The 14,998-nt window shown below is 49.0% G+C and overlaps 2 protein-coding genes across 2 annotated transcripts; both read right to left on the bottom strand.

Annotated features, from left to right (window-relative positions):
* Positions 1 to 667: 667 nt before the first annotated feature.
* On the bottom strand, positions 668 to 6,393 carry LOC137475724 (acyl-coenzyme A thioesterase 5-like). The gene is made up of 3 exons (XM_068193350.1): positions 5,420 to 6,393; positions 2,618 to 2,820; positions 668 to 1,972 (listed from the first exon to the last, which is right to left on the bottom strand). The coding sequence occupies exons 1-3, from the start codon at positions 6,258 to 6,260 to the stop codon at positions 1,391 to 1,393; spliced, it is 1,626 nt and encodes a 541-aa protein (XP_068049451.1). The 5' UTR covers positions 6,261 to 6,393; the 3' UTR covers positions 668 to 1,390.
* Positions 6,394 to 10,784: 4,391 nt separating this feature from the next.
* Positions 10,785 to 12,581, bottom strand: RIOX1 (ribosomal oxygenase 1). The gene has a single exon (XM_068193349.1). The coding sequence runs from the start codon at positions 12,564 to 12,566 to the stop codon at positions 10,827 to 10,829; it is 1,740 nt and encodes a 579-aa protein (XP_068049450.1). The 5' UTR covers positions 12,567 to 12,581; the 3' UTR covers positions 10,785 to 10,826.
* Between the last annotated feature and the right edge of the window lie 2,417 nt (positions 12,582 to 14,998).

Below are 14,998 nucleotides of genomic sequence, written 5' to 3'. Positions count from 1 at the left end.
GGATTTAAAAAACAGGGTCATTCAGTCCATCTTAGGCAGAGATGGATCTTCTGATCCAAAAGGAACTGCAAAGGGAGAGCTGTTTCCTGAAGCTCCCGCTCTTCCTGGGAGATGCAGGCAGGGATGCCTCATGCTCTGAGCTCCTCGTGTCTGTCTTAGAGGTGTGAAAGAAGTGGAAACATCTAAGGGAATCTCAAGCATCGCCCTAATTGGAAATATTAAGTGGTCAGAGATATCGGACAATCTTTCATTCACCATGGAAATTGCCTCTCCAAACAGGTGAGATGTTCTGTCATCTGGCATTTGGGTATTTTGTCTGGTGTCCAGCCCTGAATGTGTGGCAACTACTCCTATTGTTGAGAACAAGCTCTGTGGCTTACACTACTGGATTTGATCAATGGGCTTGACCATATGCAGGAACAGATGCTAAGGGAAAGGGTCCTGGAGGCTTCAGCAAAATTCCTTCTGCTCCATGCTTGGTGACACAAGAGCTGTGGAAGAGAGTGAAGGTAAGGGGGCTATGTGTCCATCTTCTATGGTCTCCTGTTCCCACCTGGGCAACCTTTGATCCCAAGTTGCTGCAAGCTTTCTTAAGCCTTCACCCTGTTATGAGAAAGTAGTCAAGTTGCAAACCCTGCTTCTAACCAAAGCACAGCAAAAGACTCCATGGCTTTTAAATCTCAGTCTCTTTATTACGATTCTCATCCCAGTAACAAAGATTAAAATGTTCCACATCATGTAGGAGAAGATCAAAATGGCTGTAAATTCAAGAGAAAGTTTTTTGCATGATATCTTGGGGTCAGAAGTATCCACAAGCCAAAGCACTTCCTTTGGAAGGGAAGATGGAAAGAAGGCACAAAAGGCAAACAACCTTTCCCAAGGCTTAACCAGAGACAGCCCAGCATTCTGGCCATAGCAGCCATTCTTACACACTTCCAGCAGCACAGAAGTCAGAGATGTTTCCATTGCAATGACACAGTCACCAGAAGAGCAGTGAAATCCCTGCTCCAAAACTGTCATTAGACACAATTAGTATGACCTGAAGATAGCATATGCATGTAGAGACCACAGTGACATGGGAAGCATTGTCAAGTATTAGAGGAATAGAAACCACCCAAGAAATGTAACTGTGCATTTTGCACATGACCTGTTTTATCAAAGACTAATGCAAAAACCACCATTCCTTTTCTTGACTCTTGAGCAAAAAGGTTGAGAGGGGAACAGAAAAGGCAAACCCATTTATTTTCTGTGTTATGGATGTGCAAAGGTACGGAAGATATTGTAGTTGTACTGGTACAGCTGTGACAAGGTTTGACCTGATAACTGTAGTAGAATTTATCAGATCTGGTTGTTCAAGGTCGTGTGTTGCTTGCACACTATTTGTTGCACACTAGTTAGCAATTAAATACTTTTTGAAAAATTCCTGGATCTGTGACCAAGCATGAACCTGAGCTTTAGAATAAGCCCTGAGCTCCCCACCCAGGACTGCTCGCTTGTGAAAAACGGGGTGTCTTCCTATGTGGTACAAAGGGAAAAAGGGTGGGTCTATGCAGTGACCTGTTCCAGGGTAGGAGAGAATCTGAAAATTTTCCTTCCCTCGAGCCTGCAGAAGCTTGCAGACTTCAGTAGCATAATACTCACTTTTGACAACATGGTCATCTTGGCCCACCATGAATAGAAATTGTGCCTCAGCTTTCTCTAGTGGGATTCGGCTTTGGTTGCCAGGGGCTTGAAAGGGATCATCAATGACATCAGAATAATCAAGAAATTTGGAATTGGTGGCCTTGGCTTTGTGTTCATATAAGGTCAAAGTGGGGATGATTTTATCCTTGTAAGAGAAAGGAATACATGTAGCAGCAACAGGGGCATTGAGGGAAGCAACAGCCATGATGTTCTTCAGGAAGGCAGCCATGGCAAGGGACACTTCACCTCCTTTGGAGAAACCGAGCAGGCCAACCCCTGGACCATTCACCTGGGAGACAGGAGGAAATGCTCATCAATGCTGAGCTGAAAAGCACAACAGCTGATTCACAGAGGGCAAGATTGTCTAATGCTGAGAGTTTCCAAAACCACATGAAGAAAGTCATAGCAATGAATCCTTTTCCTTCTGGAAATGACAGGCACACCCTCCCGCACCCCCTATACTTCCTTCTCACACTGTACTTCAAACCACTCACAATCAGAATGTTCCCTGATACGCTGAAATCTGCCAGGAGTGGGGGACATGATTTCATCCATCTGGGGACAGCTTGTAGGTCACAGCTATGAATTATTAGTCTTAGACCCTGACAGATGCTCTTTACTTTTCACTCTTGAAACTGTAGGAGGACATTTGGTGGCAACTCATAAAGGCATTCTCCTGCACACACTTCTCACCTGGTTACATCTGATCTGTCTCTTGTGATGTTTCTCTGTCTCTCTGTCTCTCTCTCCACCCCTCTTCCAGTGCATATATACTTGCCCCTTCTCTTTCCTAGAACTTGGACACCCAAAATCTTTGCAAAGACCAGCCCTGCCAGGTGAGTAATTCTGCAGCTTCCTCCAAAGATGACTTGGGCAAAGTGAGAGGACTTTACAGGAGTGGTTCCTGGAACCCAGAGGAAATGGGTGTTCCTACCTGTGGGTGCTGCAGCATATAGTTCACTGCCTCTTCAAAATATTCCAGGTGGAGTTCCTTTGGTTCCTGGGGCAGATCCTCAAATTGATAATAAGCCAGGGCGAGTGTGGCAAAGCCATGATTGGCCAGCAGACTTGCTCTGGGCTCAAAAAGACCTCCTCCAAGTCCATGTATATCGATGATCCCTGGAAAGGTGTCTTCTCCTGGAGCAAACAAGACAAAGATCAGAATTGCCTGAAATTACTCCTTTCAGTGTTTCTCTGGTTTGGAATGCATCAAATGAGGTACCAAACAGGAACTGCAGAAAAGCATCTTTTGGGGAAAAGACACTATCAGTCAGCTGTGCAGTGTCAGCATGTGAAAAAATTCTAAAGTGTGTTGCAGAGGAAAATAGTGCATGAACAGAACCTCTTAGGTAAGGTGCAAACCTTTATTTGTTTTAGGAATCAGCAGTACTGTGCATTGTGCTTAGGGCCAACAGGTGGAGAGTCTTTGGTAAAAGAATCTTGTTCGAAATTCTCTTCCTGTAAGCAGCCCTGTAACAACAAATGCTTCATCTACCACTATAAGAATCCTCAAGGTATCATGGTTTGATAGATGCAATGCAAACTAGAAACTGTAAGATTTTTTGTTTGTATTGTGGCTTTTTAATATTTGGGATCCCTTGAAAAGCTGTAAGTCACCCAAACCATTACGTGGTTTTTTTGGTTTTTTTTTTTTTTTGGTTTTTTTTTTTTTTTTTTTTTTTTTGCCAGTCATGTCTGGCAGCAATCAGTATCCAATTCTGCACAGGATGCCACAGGTATCTCAGTGGGTGATCAGCAGATCTCTGTTTGGATCTTTCTTGGTCCAGGATGCTTTTTTCCTCATCCTGGGAGAATCCTGAACCTGTCCATCCAGTGCAGGGAAAGAGAATGCTTTGCATGTTGCATTCCTTCAGCCTGATTGGTTTTGGGACTGCAACCTGCAGGAAAGCCCCACAAGCCACAGGCCAGAGAAGGTGACCCTGGACCTGTTGGGGAGTGGAGAAATCCTAGCTCACACCTACTTCTGGCTTCAGGACAGCCACAGGCCTGAGTGGGCTCATGCCTCCCACCCTTTGATGATGCCCTCCTACCACAGTCTCACACCCTGCACCACAGTGGCCCATGCATCTACAGATAAGGCTGCAGGTGGAAGGTGGGAATGTGCTGTGGGGTGTCACAGAGGTGAGGAGAGAGCGAGCACAGCATCTGTTCACTCTTTGCCTTGAATCAAGGAGAGCCCTGCTGTCAAAAGGGCTGCTGTGCTCTTCCTTCTTTGGCTGTTTGCATGCAGGCAACAGCACATCTACATCTACTGGCTCTTCACAGGCTGTGAGCACTCAGAGCAGTGGCTGTGCGGCCAGGGGCCAGGAGTGCAGTTGTGTGTGGCCCATGGCTCAGCTGAGTGTGGCAGGGTTCTGTGGACTTGCACTGAACAAGCCCAGAGGAGGTGGTACAGCTGAACAAGGCCGTGGGGGTGCTCAAGGGAGGTGCGACAGTACTGTAGCAAAAGCCCTTTGAGCTCTCGGCCTCTACATAGCCTTATGCCATTTGCTGAGGAGTATCCAACTACTGAACCTGAATGTGGAGATGTGTGGTGTAGAGAGCAGGCTCAGGAACTGAAAATCATCATGGGGTATCTCAGTGCAGGACAATCTGAGTGTGGTGAAATCATGGTTGTGAAACACATCTCCAAATAGAACTAAGAGAAATACTGACTACAGACTGAGTTTACAGTCCTGCTAAGTTGAAGATTGTGGAGGCAGTAGGATGGGGATAAATGCTTTTTATCCTGTGCTGAGGAAACAACTCAAAGTGCCTACGAAACAATTCAAAGTGCCAGGCAATGTGTGGCAAGGGTCACATTTTAAAACACAGGCAAAAGGTGGAGGTCAGGGGACTTAGAGGATGTGCACTAGCATTTGACTTACTGAAAGTGCCTCAGCTCAGGGGAAGTAGGACATTTTGGATATAAAGTGTATGCAGGTGGCTTCTTCCCTCTCCTAGTCAGCAGGTGGGGGTAGAAGTGAGGCAGGGGAGGGAGTCCTGGCTTTGTTGTGGGCAGGATGCTAAGTCTGTGAAATCAGCCTTCCCACACCCTGGACTCTGGCAGGAAAGTCTTGGTGTATCTGCCCAGAAGATATTGAAGACAGGTGTTGTCTTGGGCAATCCTTACATCTCCGAAAGATGCTCTGCACCTTTTCCGGAGCAATTAGATAATTGTCTTTTCCTGCTGGAAAGAGTTATTCCCTGTAAATGTTCTTGAGCCCCTCCTCTTCCCTCTTTCACCAACTGGTGATGCTCACCCCAATATGGTGGGCCATGGTCACCAAATAGTTACTGTAGTTAGTTGCTGTTGGGGGAGGAGAGAGAACCGCAACCCCTCCCCATGAGTAAGAATGCCAATGACTGTCACAGAGCCCTTCCCCACCACTGTATTCTGCAGCTTCTTGTCTAGCAGCTCTCCTGGCACATTCACATTCACTTGCCGTGAACTTCTTCATGGTTGGTTTTTTTTGTTTGTTTGTTTTCTTTTTTTTTTTTTTTTAACCTCAAGCCCCGGGTAAGAATGGTTATTCCTCTCCCTTCTGCAGCTGTGTCCTGGCACATGCATGGGCAGGTGAATCGGGAAGGATGGTCAGGCTGGTCAGTGGCATGGGAGGGAAGAATGGGGGAAGGACATAGGCCTTTAATAGACTCCTTCACAGAGGTCATGGAACAACTTTCACCAACAAAACACCGGTTTAGAGAAAGCAGGATGGCTGCAGTTGGTACTCACCAGCGGGCAGGAAAAGCGTCGCCCGGATCCTCCCTTCTCGCACCGGGACTCTCCGCACCCCGTCCCGCAGGAACGCCCGCTCGTGCTGCGCCCGGGCCAGGAGCCGCCCGGGGCGCTCCCCGTGGCCCTCAAACACCTCCAGCTGCAGGAGGAAGGGGCGCTGCACGTCCCGCTTTACCAGCCGCCAGAAAGGCTTCTGGGGCTGCAAAGCCCAGAGCAGCCCCATGGGCTCCAGGCCGGAGAAGCTGCCTCCCGGCAGCGCAGGACAGCGGGCGAGGTCCAGCTCCCCGTCGTCGCCCGCCTGGTAGTGAGCACTGGCCTGGAAGAGCTCTCCGGTCTCGTCCCGCAAGGACGTCCGCAGAGTGACCCGCTGCCGCGGGCCCAGGCCCTGCACGGCGATGGCCAGCGGCTCATCGAAGAGGCTGCGGGCGGCGGGCGACAGGCGGATGGAGGGGGCCGTGGAGGAGAGTCCCTGGGCGGGGGCTGTCCCGGGGCTCCACGCGGGGCTGCGGCCCCGTGGGGCTGCAGGCGCGGGGCCGGGCCAGGGCAGCCGCCTCTGCCAGGCGCGGGAGCTGGCCCGGCACAGGGAGCGGGCACTGACCTGCCCCATGGCTCCAGAGTTGTTGAGTACACTGTGAGTTGTGTCTGCATTCAAGCTGAGGCTTCTTTTATAAATGCGGTTTCCCACGCGCAGGCGGGGGTGGGGGAATTTAAGCAGGAATGGTGTGGATCTACACGTACTGGGAGACGCCAGATTTGCCTGGAGCCACTGCTGCATCCCTGCCAGCACCCTCTGCAGGGCAGGATCATCACAGCCGATCCCCTGACACTGATGGAGCATCTCAGCTCAAAGAAGAGAACTCCAGGGACACCTTATTGCCATCTTTCAATACCTGAAGTTGGCCTGTAAAATGGGGACAAATTTGTTAGTAGGGCAATGGCTTTAAACGAAAAGACAGTTGACACTGATTAGACATAAGGTAGAAGTTTTTTATAATGAGGGTAGTAAAACACTGTCCCAGATTGCCCAGAGAGGCAGTGGATGTCCCATACCTGGAGACGTCCAAGACCAGGTTGGACAGGGCTCTGAGCAATCTGATCTAGTTGAAGATGTCCCTGCTTATTGCAGGGAGGGGGTTGGACCATATGACATTTAAGGTCCCTTTCAACCTGAACTATTCTATGATACTAAGATCTCCAAAAGGCAGCTGCTCTATCCAGACACTTGTTGCATACTGTGCTTATCTGCTGTGGTCAAAGTTCTTTACAGCAGGCCTGCTGGACTGGACACAGCTGCATCCCTCCTTCCCGGGTTTCTCCTGCAGGTTCTGGTTTTTTCCCTCAAACTCAGCCAAGCTGCAGGCCTGGGAACATCTCAGGCAGGAACAGCCCCACTAGCCAGCACTGCTCTCCTGGAATCTCCTGGGTCATGCGGTCTTGCACCTTTTGTGTGATGACAGCACTTGGCATTGCCATGAGCTACTCCGAGACTTCGTTCCTCCCTCCCTCCTGCTCTGTCACATTCTGTTCTACGCTCAAAGAGCCTTACCCGTACTAGGGCAGGCCCAGAGATGTCAGACTGTGCTGCTGATAACATCTGTTATGAAACATGCTGGGCAGGGAAGGGCTACAATGGGGACATCAGGTGCTGAAAACGTGACAGGGCTGAGAGGCAGCTGCTGGCTCCATGTGTACCAAGCTGGCCTGGAGGACACCTGCAAAATGGAGAAACCCAGGACAGCTGGTTCAGCTGGCACAAGGTGATGGTGTTCATAAAGGAGGTCTGGGTCTGACAGAAATGGTGCTCCCTGGCCCCTGGCTTTGTCCTCACAAAGCAGTTGGGGGTGCTGGTGGTAGTTCATTGTATACAGATGTTTTGGAGTGAGTGTGACTTCTCTGCACTGGGGCATTGAGGGAAGCAACAGCCATGATGTTCTTCAGGAAGGCAGCCATGGCAAGGGACACTTCACCTCCTTTGGAGAAACCGAGCAGGCCAACCCCTGGACCCTTCACCTGGGAGACAGGAGGAAATGCTCATCAATGCTGAGCTGAAAAGCACAACAGCTGATTCACAGAGGGCAAGATTGTCTAATGCTGAGAGTTTCCAAAACCACATGAAGAAAGTCATAGCAATGAATCCTTTTCCTTCTGAGCAAATGTCAGGCACCTCCTACACAAAAATTTTTTCTTTTCCATGCAAAACATTCCCTTATGATAGCCAAGAGAGAACAAGCACAATGACAACTTTTGAGCTCTGGTTGCAAGAGAAAAGTAAGATTATTTAGAGCTAAAGTGGGAATGTTTTGGTAGTGGAAGACTGTAAGAAGAGATCGGGATTCCCCTATATTGGACAGGGACAGTTTCAGCCAGCTCAGAGATGTATCTGATGCTACTCAAAGATGAGGGGGAGGTGTTTTTAATTTTCTTTTTATTTCTCTCTGTCTACTCTGTTATTTATTGGCAATGAATTAAATTAATCTTCTCTAAGTTAAGTCTGTTTTGCCCATGATGTTGGGCAAAATATTGATTAATTACTCCTTGTCCTTATCTTGACCTGTAAGGTTTCTCTTCTTAGTTTCTCCACCTCTCCTGTTGCTAAAGAGGATTGAAAGAGTGGCTTGGCAGAAATCCAACAACCAGCCAAGGTCAACCCCCTGCTGCTGGCTACCAGTAAAGGCTTTTTTCTTTATATTTTCTAGACTAGGGCTTCACATGTGATCATGTGGTGACAATTCATGAAAGCCGCTTCAAAAAATGCAGGTGTCTCATCTCAGTCACTCTGAGATGGTAGTATCTGAATAGTACCCATGCTCTGGCCTTCCAGCACATATCTGTTTGATCCTTCCCCTTTCCTAGGTGAGCATTCTGGCAAGGTGCTAGCTAAACCAGATGAGTATTTCTGTATCTTTCTCGAAAGTGGCAAAGTGACAGGCACATGTGGGACTGCCGACTCCCCTCCCCACTTTTTGTGCCCCATATAGATGTTGTGAAACTCAATGGTCCTTGTATCCTTCAAAAAGATGCTGTTCCTATGCCCCAAGGGTATGATTATGAGAGCAAATAAAGGCTTACTCTCTCAAAACTCTCCTGTCCCGCTCAGCTTTGCTTGGAAAAATTGGTGGATATGTTCCCTGTACCTTCATTTGTGTTTCTGCACTGCTTGGAAGCCCATGAAGGAACCCTCAGCATGGTCCTTGCCTTACAGCATGCAGAATGTTCCCCTCCAGTAGCCACGGTGTAGCCTCTGGAGGACACAACACTGCCCCATGCCTTTGGTGCCTGTGTTGTGCTGCCTGTACAACGGGGCCTTCTGGCCTGTGCTGCCCTGCACAGAACCCAAGCCCTACAGGAAACTCAGCCAGCTCTTCCTTACAGAGTAGACCACAGGCAGCTCCCACTCAGGACCTGAGGTAACACAGCTTATGTGGCCCTGCCCTTACTGAACAGTGCAGAAAGACATTCCCTTGCAAACACTGTTTCTGTTTGACTGTAGATATGCTAAACAGAGCTGTTACCTTATACAAGAATCTTACAATACCTTAAAAGACTGAAAGGGGACAATCTCTGCTCTGAACCACATCTCCATGACATGGGAAAATGATTCTTTGCTTGGGGTTCTCAGCATCTAAAGGGATGTAAGATTAGTGTTAGTTATAATACATGGCATTTTTAGATACCTTACAAAATATGAACGCTTTTCTTACTGGGATCAAAATGGATCACCACCTCCTAGTTAAAAAAAATTAGTATACTCTGCAGGTCTCAGCAAGAAATACCTTTCTACAGAAAGAACAATGAAGAAAAGAGAAACTCTGTGCCTGGCTAGCCCTGCATAAATCTACAAGGAGTACCTGTAAGGTGTCTAGCCCAGGTAGTTTCCAGAGTCCAGTGAAAGGAAAAGCTAAGGAGACTTTATGCTGTCTTTTGGTGGCATTAAAGTGCTCAAAAGAGATGTGCTTGCAGCCATCGCAGAAAGGGCTGCACGAGCTCCTGGTGCAGCTCTGCAGCACAGCCCCAAGCAACAAAGCTGCAGTGCTGGTGCCTGTGGTTGCACGTAGAGCACACAGAGCAACCCAGGAAGGGCACCATGAGACATGAGATATTTACCAGGGACATAAATGGTGGGGTAAGGGTGGCTGACCCTCTGGTGAGGATGAATAGACAGGGGAGTCAGAGGATGAGATTGGCAACAGCATTTCTGTCCAGCCACTAGTGTTTCACAGAGCCAAGAGGCCCCAAGGGCACCTCAGTATGATCTTGTGCAATTTTACACAGCTCAACTTTCAAGATTTAGCAAAAGCATACAGGCAAAAGAGGGAGGAAAGGCTGGCAGTGTTGCAAGTATGGGATCTTGGAGGATATAGTGTACACTTACATCCCTAACAGTTAAGAGTGTATGGGTGCCATCTTGCAAAACCTGGATAACACAACAGCTCAGAGGAGCACAGGGTAATGCACCCTGCTCACTGTGGGTATATCTTCAGGAGGCTTTAAAGACAGAATATCTCTCACCTGCTGACTGCTATGATAAAATTGCATTGTCGAAAATGTTTCAGAGGTTTGCCAGTATTTATGGGAACTGACCACACAGCCAGGCATGTATTCATGTAACTTGATAGATCCTAAAATGAAACGTTTTTCACTCAGCACAAAAAACCCCCAAACATATTGGAGGGTACTCCACTTACCTTGAAAGGACCAATAATTTCATTGCTAAGGGCTGCTGTGGGGAAACCAGTAGGGAAAGATATTTTATCTGTATTATTTGACTGAAAAGGAAGCAAACGAGCCTGAAGCATTTCAAATGCAACAAATCATGTTTGCTTGAGAAAATCTTACTGCATCATTCAGTAAGGGCAGGGCCACATAGGTGGGTGTAATTGCTCAAATTGAGTGGGAGCTGCCTGCAGGCCCCACTTTTAGGAAGAGTAAATGTGTGACCAAGGGATCTTTACAACACAGCATGGGTGTGAAGGCCACACCATATATGCAGAATAGCCCAGCAAAGGCACACAGAATGGTCACCATCACCAAATATGCCTATGAACATTATTTCCTGCATGCAGCTGAGCAGGCTGCTTTAAAATACTGTGAAAACATGATGATGATTTACAAGGCTACAAGAAAGTTCACAACTTTCCTGAAGTTACCTAGGGTGTAGTAACATGGCTGGTGAAAAGAAGATAACCAATTATCTTCTATAGGCACTCAGCCCTGCAGAACTGCTCCTAGAGCATATACTTATTTTAATCAGAACATTTGATTTCTCTACCCATGACATAGACCTTCTACCCCCAGATGAGATGCAGAGACCTGAACTGCTGATTCATATCTAGCAGACAGAAAGCAAGACCAAGACAGAACATTTTCTAAACAAGTGTACTTTTATTTTGTGAAAAAATAAGAGTTAGACTTTTGCCAGAGGCTTTTTTGTAGTCAGAATACCTTTTTCAAACAGAAGTGTAGCTAGAGAAATCTTTTCCTCCAAGGTTTCACATGGAAGGTTAGCCACACTTACATGATTTGGATAGGAAGACAGGAGAAATTCAATACTGTCTGTATATTCAGGATCTAGCTCAAGGAACTTGGGTTCTTCCTTATGATACACTCTTGAGTTTTCTGTAGTGTAGTACAGCATCACACCTGCTTCTTCATTACACACTCTAATGATGCCATGACGGAGCAGGCGTACTTCGGTGTCTTTGGTTATCAGAATATCAACATTGCAGGGGCCTCCATCTTGCCACCGGGCTGGGAAGCCATAGACACTCCGTGCCTTTTCACTTTCAGTAAGCACTGGGGGAAGACAGTCATGAAGAAACGACTTGGCTCTCTGATCCACAGCAGCATCAATGGGTGCATAGTCAACAAGTTTCTTTATCAGGCTCTGCACCTTCTCCACAAAGGCTGTTCGCCGAGCATCAACTGTGTCCGAGTTAGCAACCCCCATATACAGCAGGTAGTCCATGGGAAGCCCCCGTCGGTACTCCACGTCTTCCTCCAGGGCCATCTGCAGGGCAGCTGGGAGGAGCTTCTCCAAAAAGTCCCCCCAGGAATTCCTCTGGTAGGAAGACACAGTGATGTGGAGTGAATGTGCATCAGGGAGACAATCACCCTGGTGGATAAAGCCGCGGGGGAAGTACAGCAGGTCCCCGGCTTCCAGCACAGTCTCCAGCACAGGCTCACCGAGTTCAGGCTGCGTGAGGTTTGCGCTGGAGAACTGGGGCAGCACCTCAGCATCTGTTCGGGGCCTGTAGACACGCCAGTGCTTCTTCCCCTCCAGCTGCAGCACGAAGGCCTCGATGTCATCATAGTGGGGGGCAAAGCCCTGCATACCCGGGGGCGTGAGGTAGGTGTTCGCCCCTGCCATGCTGCCAAACTGCTCTTGCAGGATGGAGAGGAAGTGCCAGACGGTGGGGGAGAATGCCTGCGGGCAGAGGAGGCGCAGGGAGCAGCCGTTCTGGTAGAAGTCCCACACGACAGCGGGCAGGGCTCTGCCGGAGGGGTTGTGCGTCTCCCGCACTCCCTCGGCATAGCTGGTCACATCCAGGTGAGTGCCGAAGTGAACCTCTCCTCCTCGCAGGGCGGCGTCGAAGTCGGCCGTGGAGAAGAGCCCCGCGTAGTAGCCGGGGTCGCCCCGCCGCACCAGCAGCGGCGCCCGCTCCCAGTGCCGCCCCAAGAACTCCGCCGGCGCCACCGGGGCCAGCATCCAGCGGAAGAGCTCGGCCGCCCGCTGCCGGCTGTCCTCCAGCCGCGCCAGCTGCCGCAGCAGCCCCGGCACATCGCCGCCGTCCTCCCTCGCCGGCCGCGGGCCGCCCGGCATCGCCTTGGGGCCGCTTCGCAGTTTCGTGTCAGGCCCGGCGGCCGTCGCCTCGGGCCGAGGATCCACGGCGGCCTCCACGGCGGCCTCCACGGGGGTCTCCACGGCGGCCTCCACGCGGCTCGCGGCTGGCGGCGGCGCCTCCGGCTCCGAGCCGCCGCCTCCAGCCCGGCCGCGCCTCAGGTGGGCCTTGGCCCGCTTGCGACCCGCGGGCAGCGGGGCCCCGCGGCGGCGCCGCTCCATCCGTCCGGCCCCCGCCACCCGGCGGTACACGGCGAGCGCCGAGAGCCGCCCCAGCTCACGCTGCTCCGCCGCCATGGCCGCCATGTGTGCCCCGCCCCGCGCCGCGCCGCCGCTTCCGCCGGGAGCGCCCCGGGCACGGGATGGAGCCCGCGCGTCTGCCGCCGGAAGGATGTGTGGTGCAGCGTGCGCCAGAATGTCTTGTCTTTTGTCATCACCGCCGCTTAAAATATGCTGGGTGCATTTGCTTCCCCCGCCCCGCGGAAGAAAACGAGAAGCGATTCCTCTTGGTACGATGCAGGTCTGTTCCCTGTCTGGGAAGCTTCGTTCTGGAAGTACGCTCTAAGCACGTTCAGAAAGTGGTTTTTTTTTGTTTTTGTTTTTGTTTTTGTTTTTGGTTTTTTTTTTTTTTTTTTTTTTTTTGTTTTTTTGTTTTTTTGTTTTGGTTTGGTTTGGTTTTTTTTGGGGTTTTTTTTTCCTGAAGGCGTACCGTAAGGATATGCTTTTAGACAGCCTGGAATTACTTTGCAACCTAATGAATCTAGATGAGGTAACACTTATTTCATAAGGTCGTGTTGCACAAGGAATAGAAACCCAAATTGAATGGAACCAATTCTTGTGTGCCATCCCCCCATCCCTTTTCTTGTGCTTCTGATGGTGATGGCAGCTGAAAGGCTGTCATCTCAAAAGAATCCCAAAAACCCAAAAGACTGCCATGTCACAGAGTGTTTGGGGTTTTTTTTTGTTTATTTTATTTTTTTTTTCCCAAATCCACTCACTGTCTAATAACCTGAGCAGACCTTTGTTTCCTCCCCATTTCTCTCGGAGGCTTCCCCGAAGGCCAACCTTAGTGCTGCTGGGCCGCCTGAGGGCTGCTCTGTGCTTCCAGAGGCTGCAGCTTCAGCGTAGGAAGCTTTGCTAGAGGGGTAGAAGAAGACTCTGCGAGAGGCTAAGGTGAAAAACTGTAGGGGTTTGTATTGGCAGACTATGCTTCTGACCAAGAACAAGCTTCAGTTGAAGAAATTCACTATGCAGTACTTTTGTGAGAAGAATCTTTGATGAACTGCAGTAATTCGTGGGAATGAATTTTGCATGAGAATTTCCTCTCCAGAGGCTGCTGTGAGTCTAAAGCATTTAACTGCAGCAATTACCCAAGTGTGCCCAGGAACCCTCTGGTTCACAGGCTGTTATTAACCTCTCACAGCTACGAATATCAGCTGCACACAATATGTTAAACAGCTAACCCTCACAAGGCATGTGCAGATTTGCTGTGTGGGCTACTTAGTGTATCAGGCATAGGATATAAAGCTGAAAAGAGAATTTTCACCTTTTGCCAGGTTTCAACCCAGACCTACACTTCAATTTTTCCACAATTCAGAAGCAGAAATTAGTTAGGCCTAATGAGGATAAGTTCAGCTGTTAAGACTCAATTCTAGAATAGATGCAGATATCTCAAAGGTTTAAGGTCATTTGAATTGCCTTAAAAACAAAACAAATCAGTCTCAGAGAACGCCAATATGCTCTAAGCAATGAAGGCCTTTTTTGTATGTGTGCAAGAACAACTATTTTAATTTTGGAGGTATTTTCTGACAGAGTTCTTCGGGCATAGCCTTCGCAGCCAAAGCTGCGTGAAGAGCAGCGGCAGTAGAAGACTGTCCTGTTTTTGCCACGATGGTTTTAGTTAATGGAGAGGGATTTTAGGCGTGCACAGGCAGCACTTCAGCCTCCGATTTCACGCCTGGACCATTTCTGGCCTTGCCAGCAGGTGGCAGAGGCCGACCAGCGCTCTGCACCCCCGCTCTGCGGAACGCGCCCGGGGAACACCGCATCTGCCTGCCAAGGTGACCGCGGGGTGGGGCTTGCGGCGAGAGGGGAGCGCAAGCAGCCTGTGCGTGCATGTGTAGACTGGAGGAGAAGGGAAGGGAAGGACGAACTCTACTTCAACCCACTCTTTGTTTCCCCAAGGTTAAACCCTGCTCACTGGAATTATCAGCTAAAACCATTTCAACTGAACTGGACGCTTAACAAAATTGAGATGCAAGCGCTTGAAATATGGTAGAAGTTAGGCCATTGTAGGCTTTAATTATACGTAAGCATGGCTAAACAGGCTTGGGAGAGGACAGACCTTTGAAAAACCTGGGCATCTGGATTGTTATTTGTGTTACTGCTTAATTTACTGCAGTGCAACTGATCCTTCTGAGAAGAAGCTGGGCACTGTGCACAGAGCCTGACCTGAGTTACACCAGGATATCTGTAATGACAGCAGCAAAGCTGTTTTGGATGTTTACCAGTACAGGGGGTTCAAAGTCTCATTTGAGGGCCCTGATCTTCATAGGGATATCACTTTCTACTGCTGAGAGACAGTTGATTGACACTGGATTTTTTATGATGTATAACAAAGTCTTTGAGCAAAGGACACAGTGGACAATAATAGTGGTTAAATCTCTATAACAAGAAAACATTTATTTTGACAATTTAGTCTTTCTAATAATAAATGCTTTTGAGAAAATAAAGAATGT

The sequence above is a fragment of the Anomalospiza imberbis genome, chromosome 6 (assembly GCF_031753505.1).
Source record: "Anomalospiza imberbis isolate Cuckoo-Finch-1a 21T00152 chromosome 6, ASM3175350v1, whole genome shotgun sequence".
NCBI lineage: Eukaryota > Metazoa > Chordata > Aves > Passeriformes > Viduidae > Anomalospiza > Anomalospiza imberbis.
The sequence above is the reverse complement of the archived record's forward strand: the minus strand, read 5'-3'. Positions and strand labels throughout refer to the sequence as shown.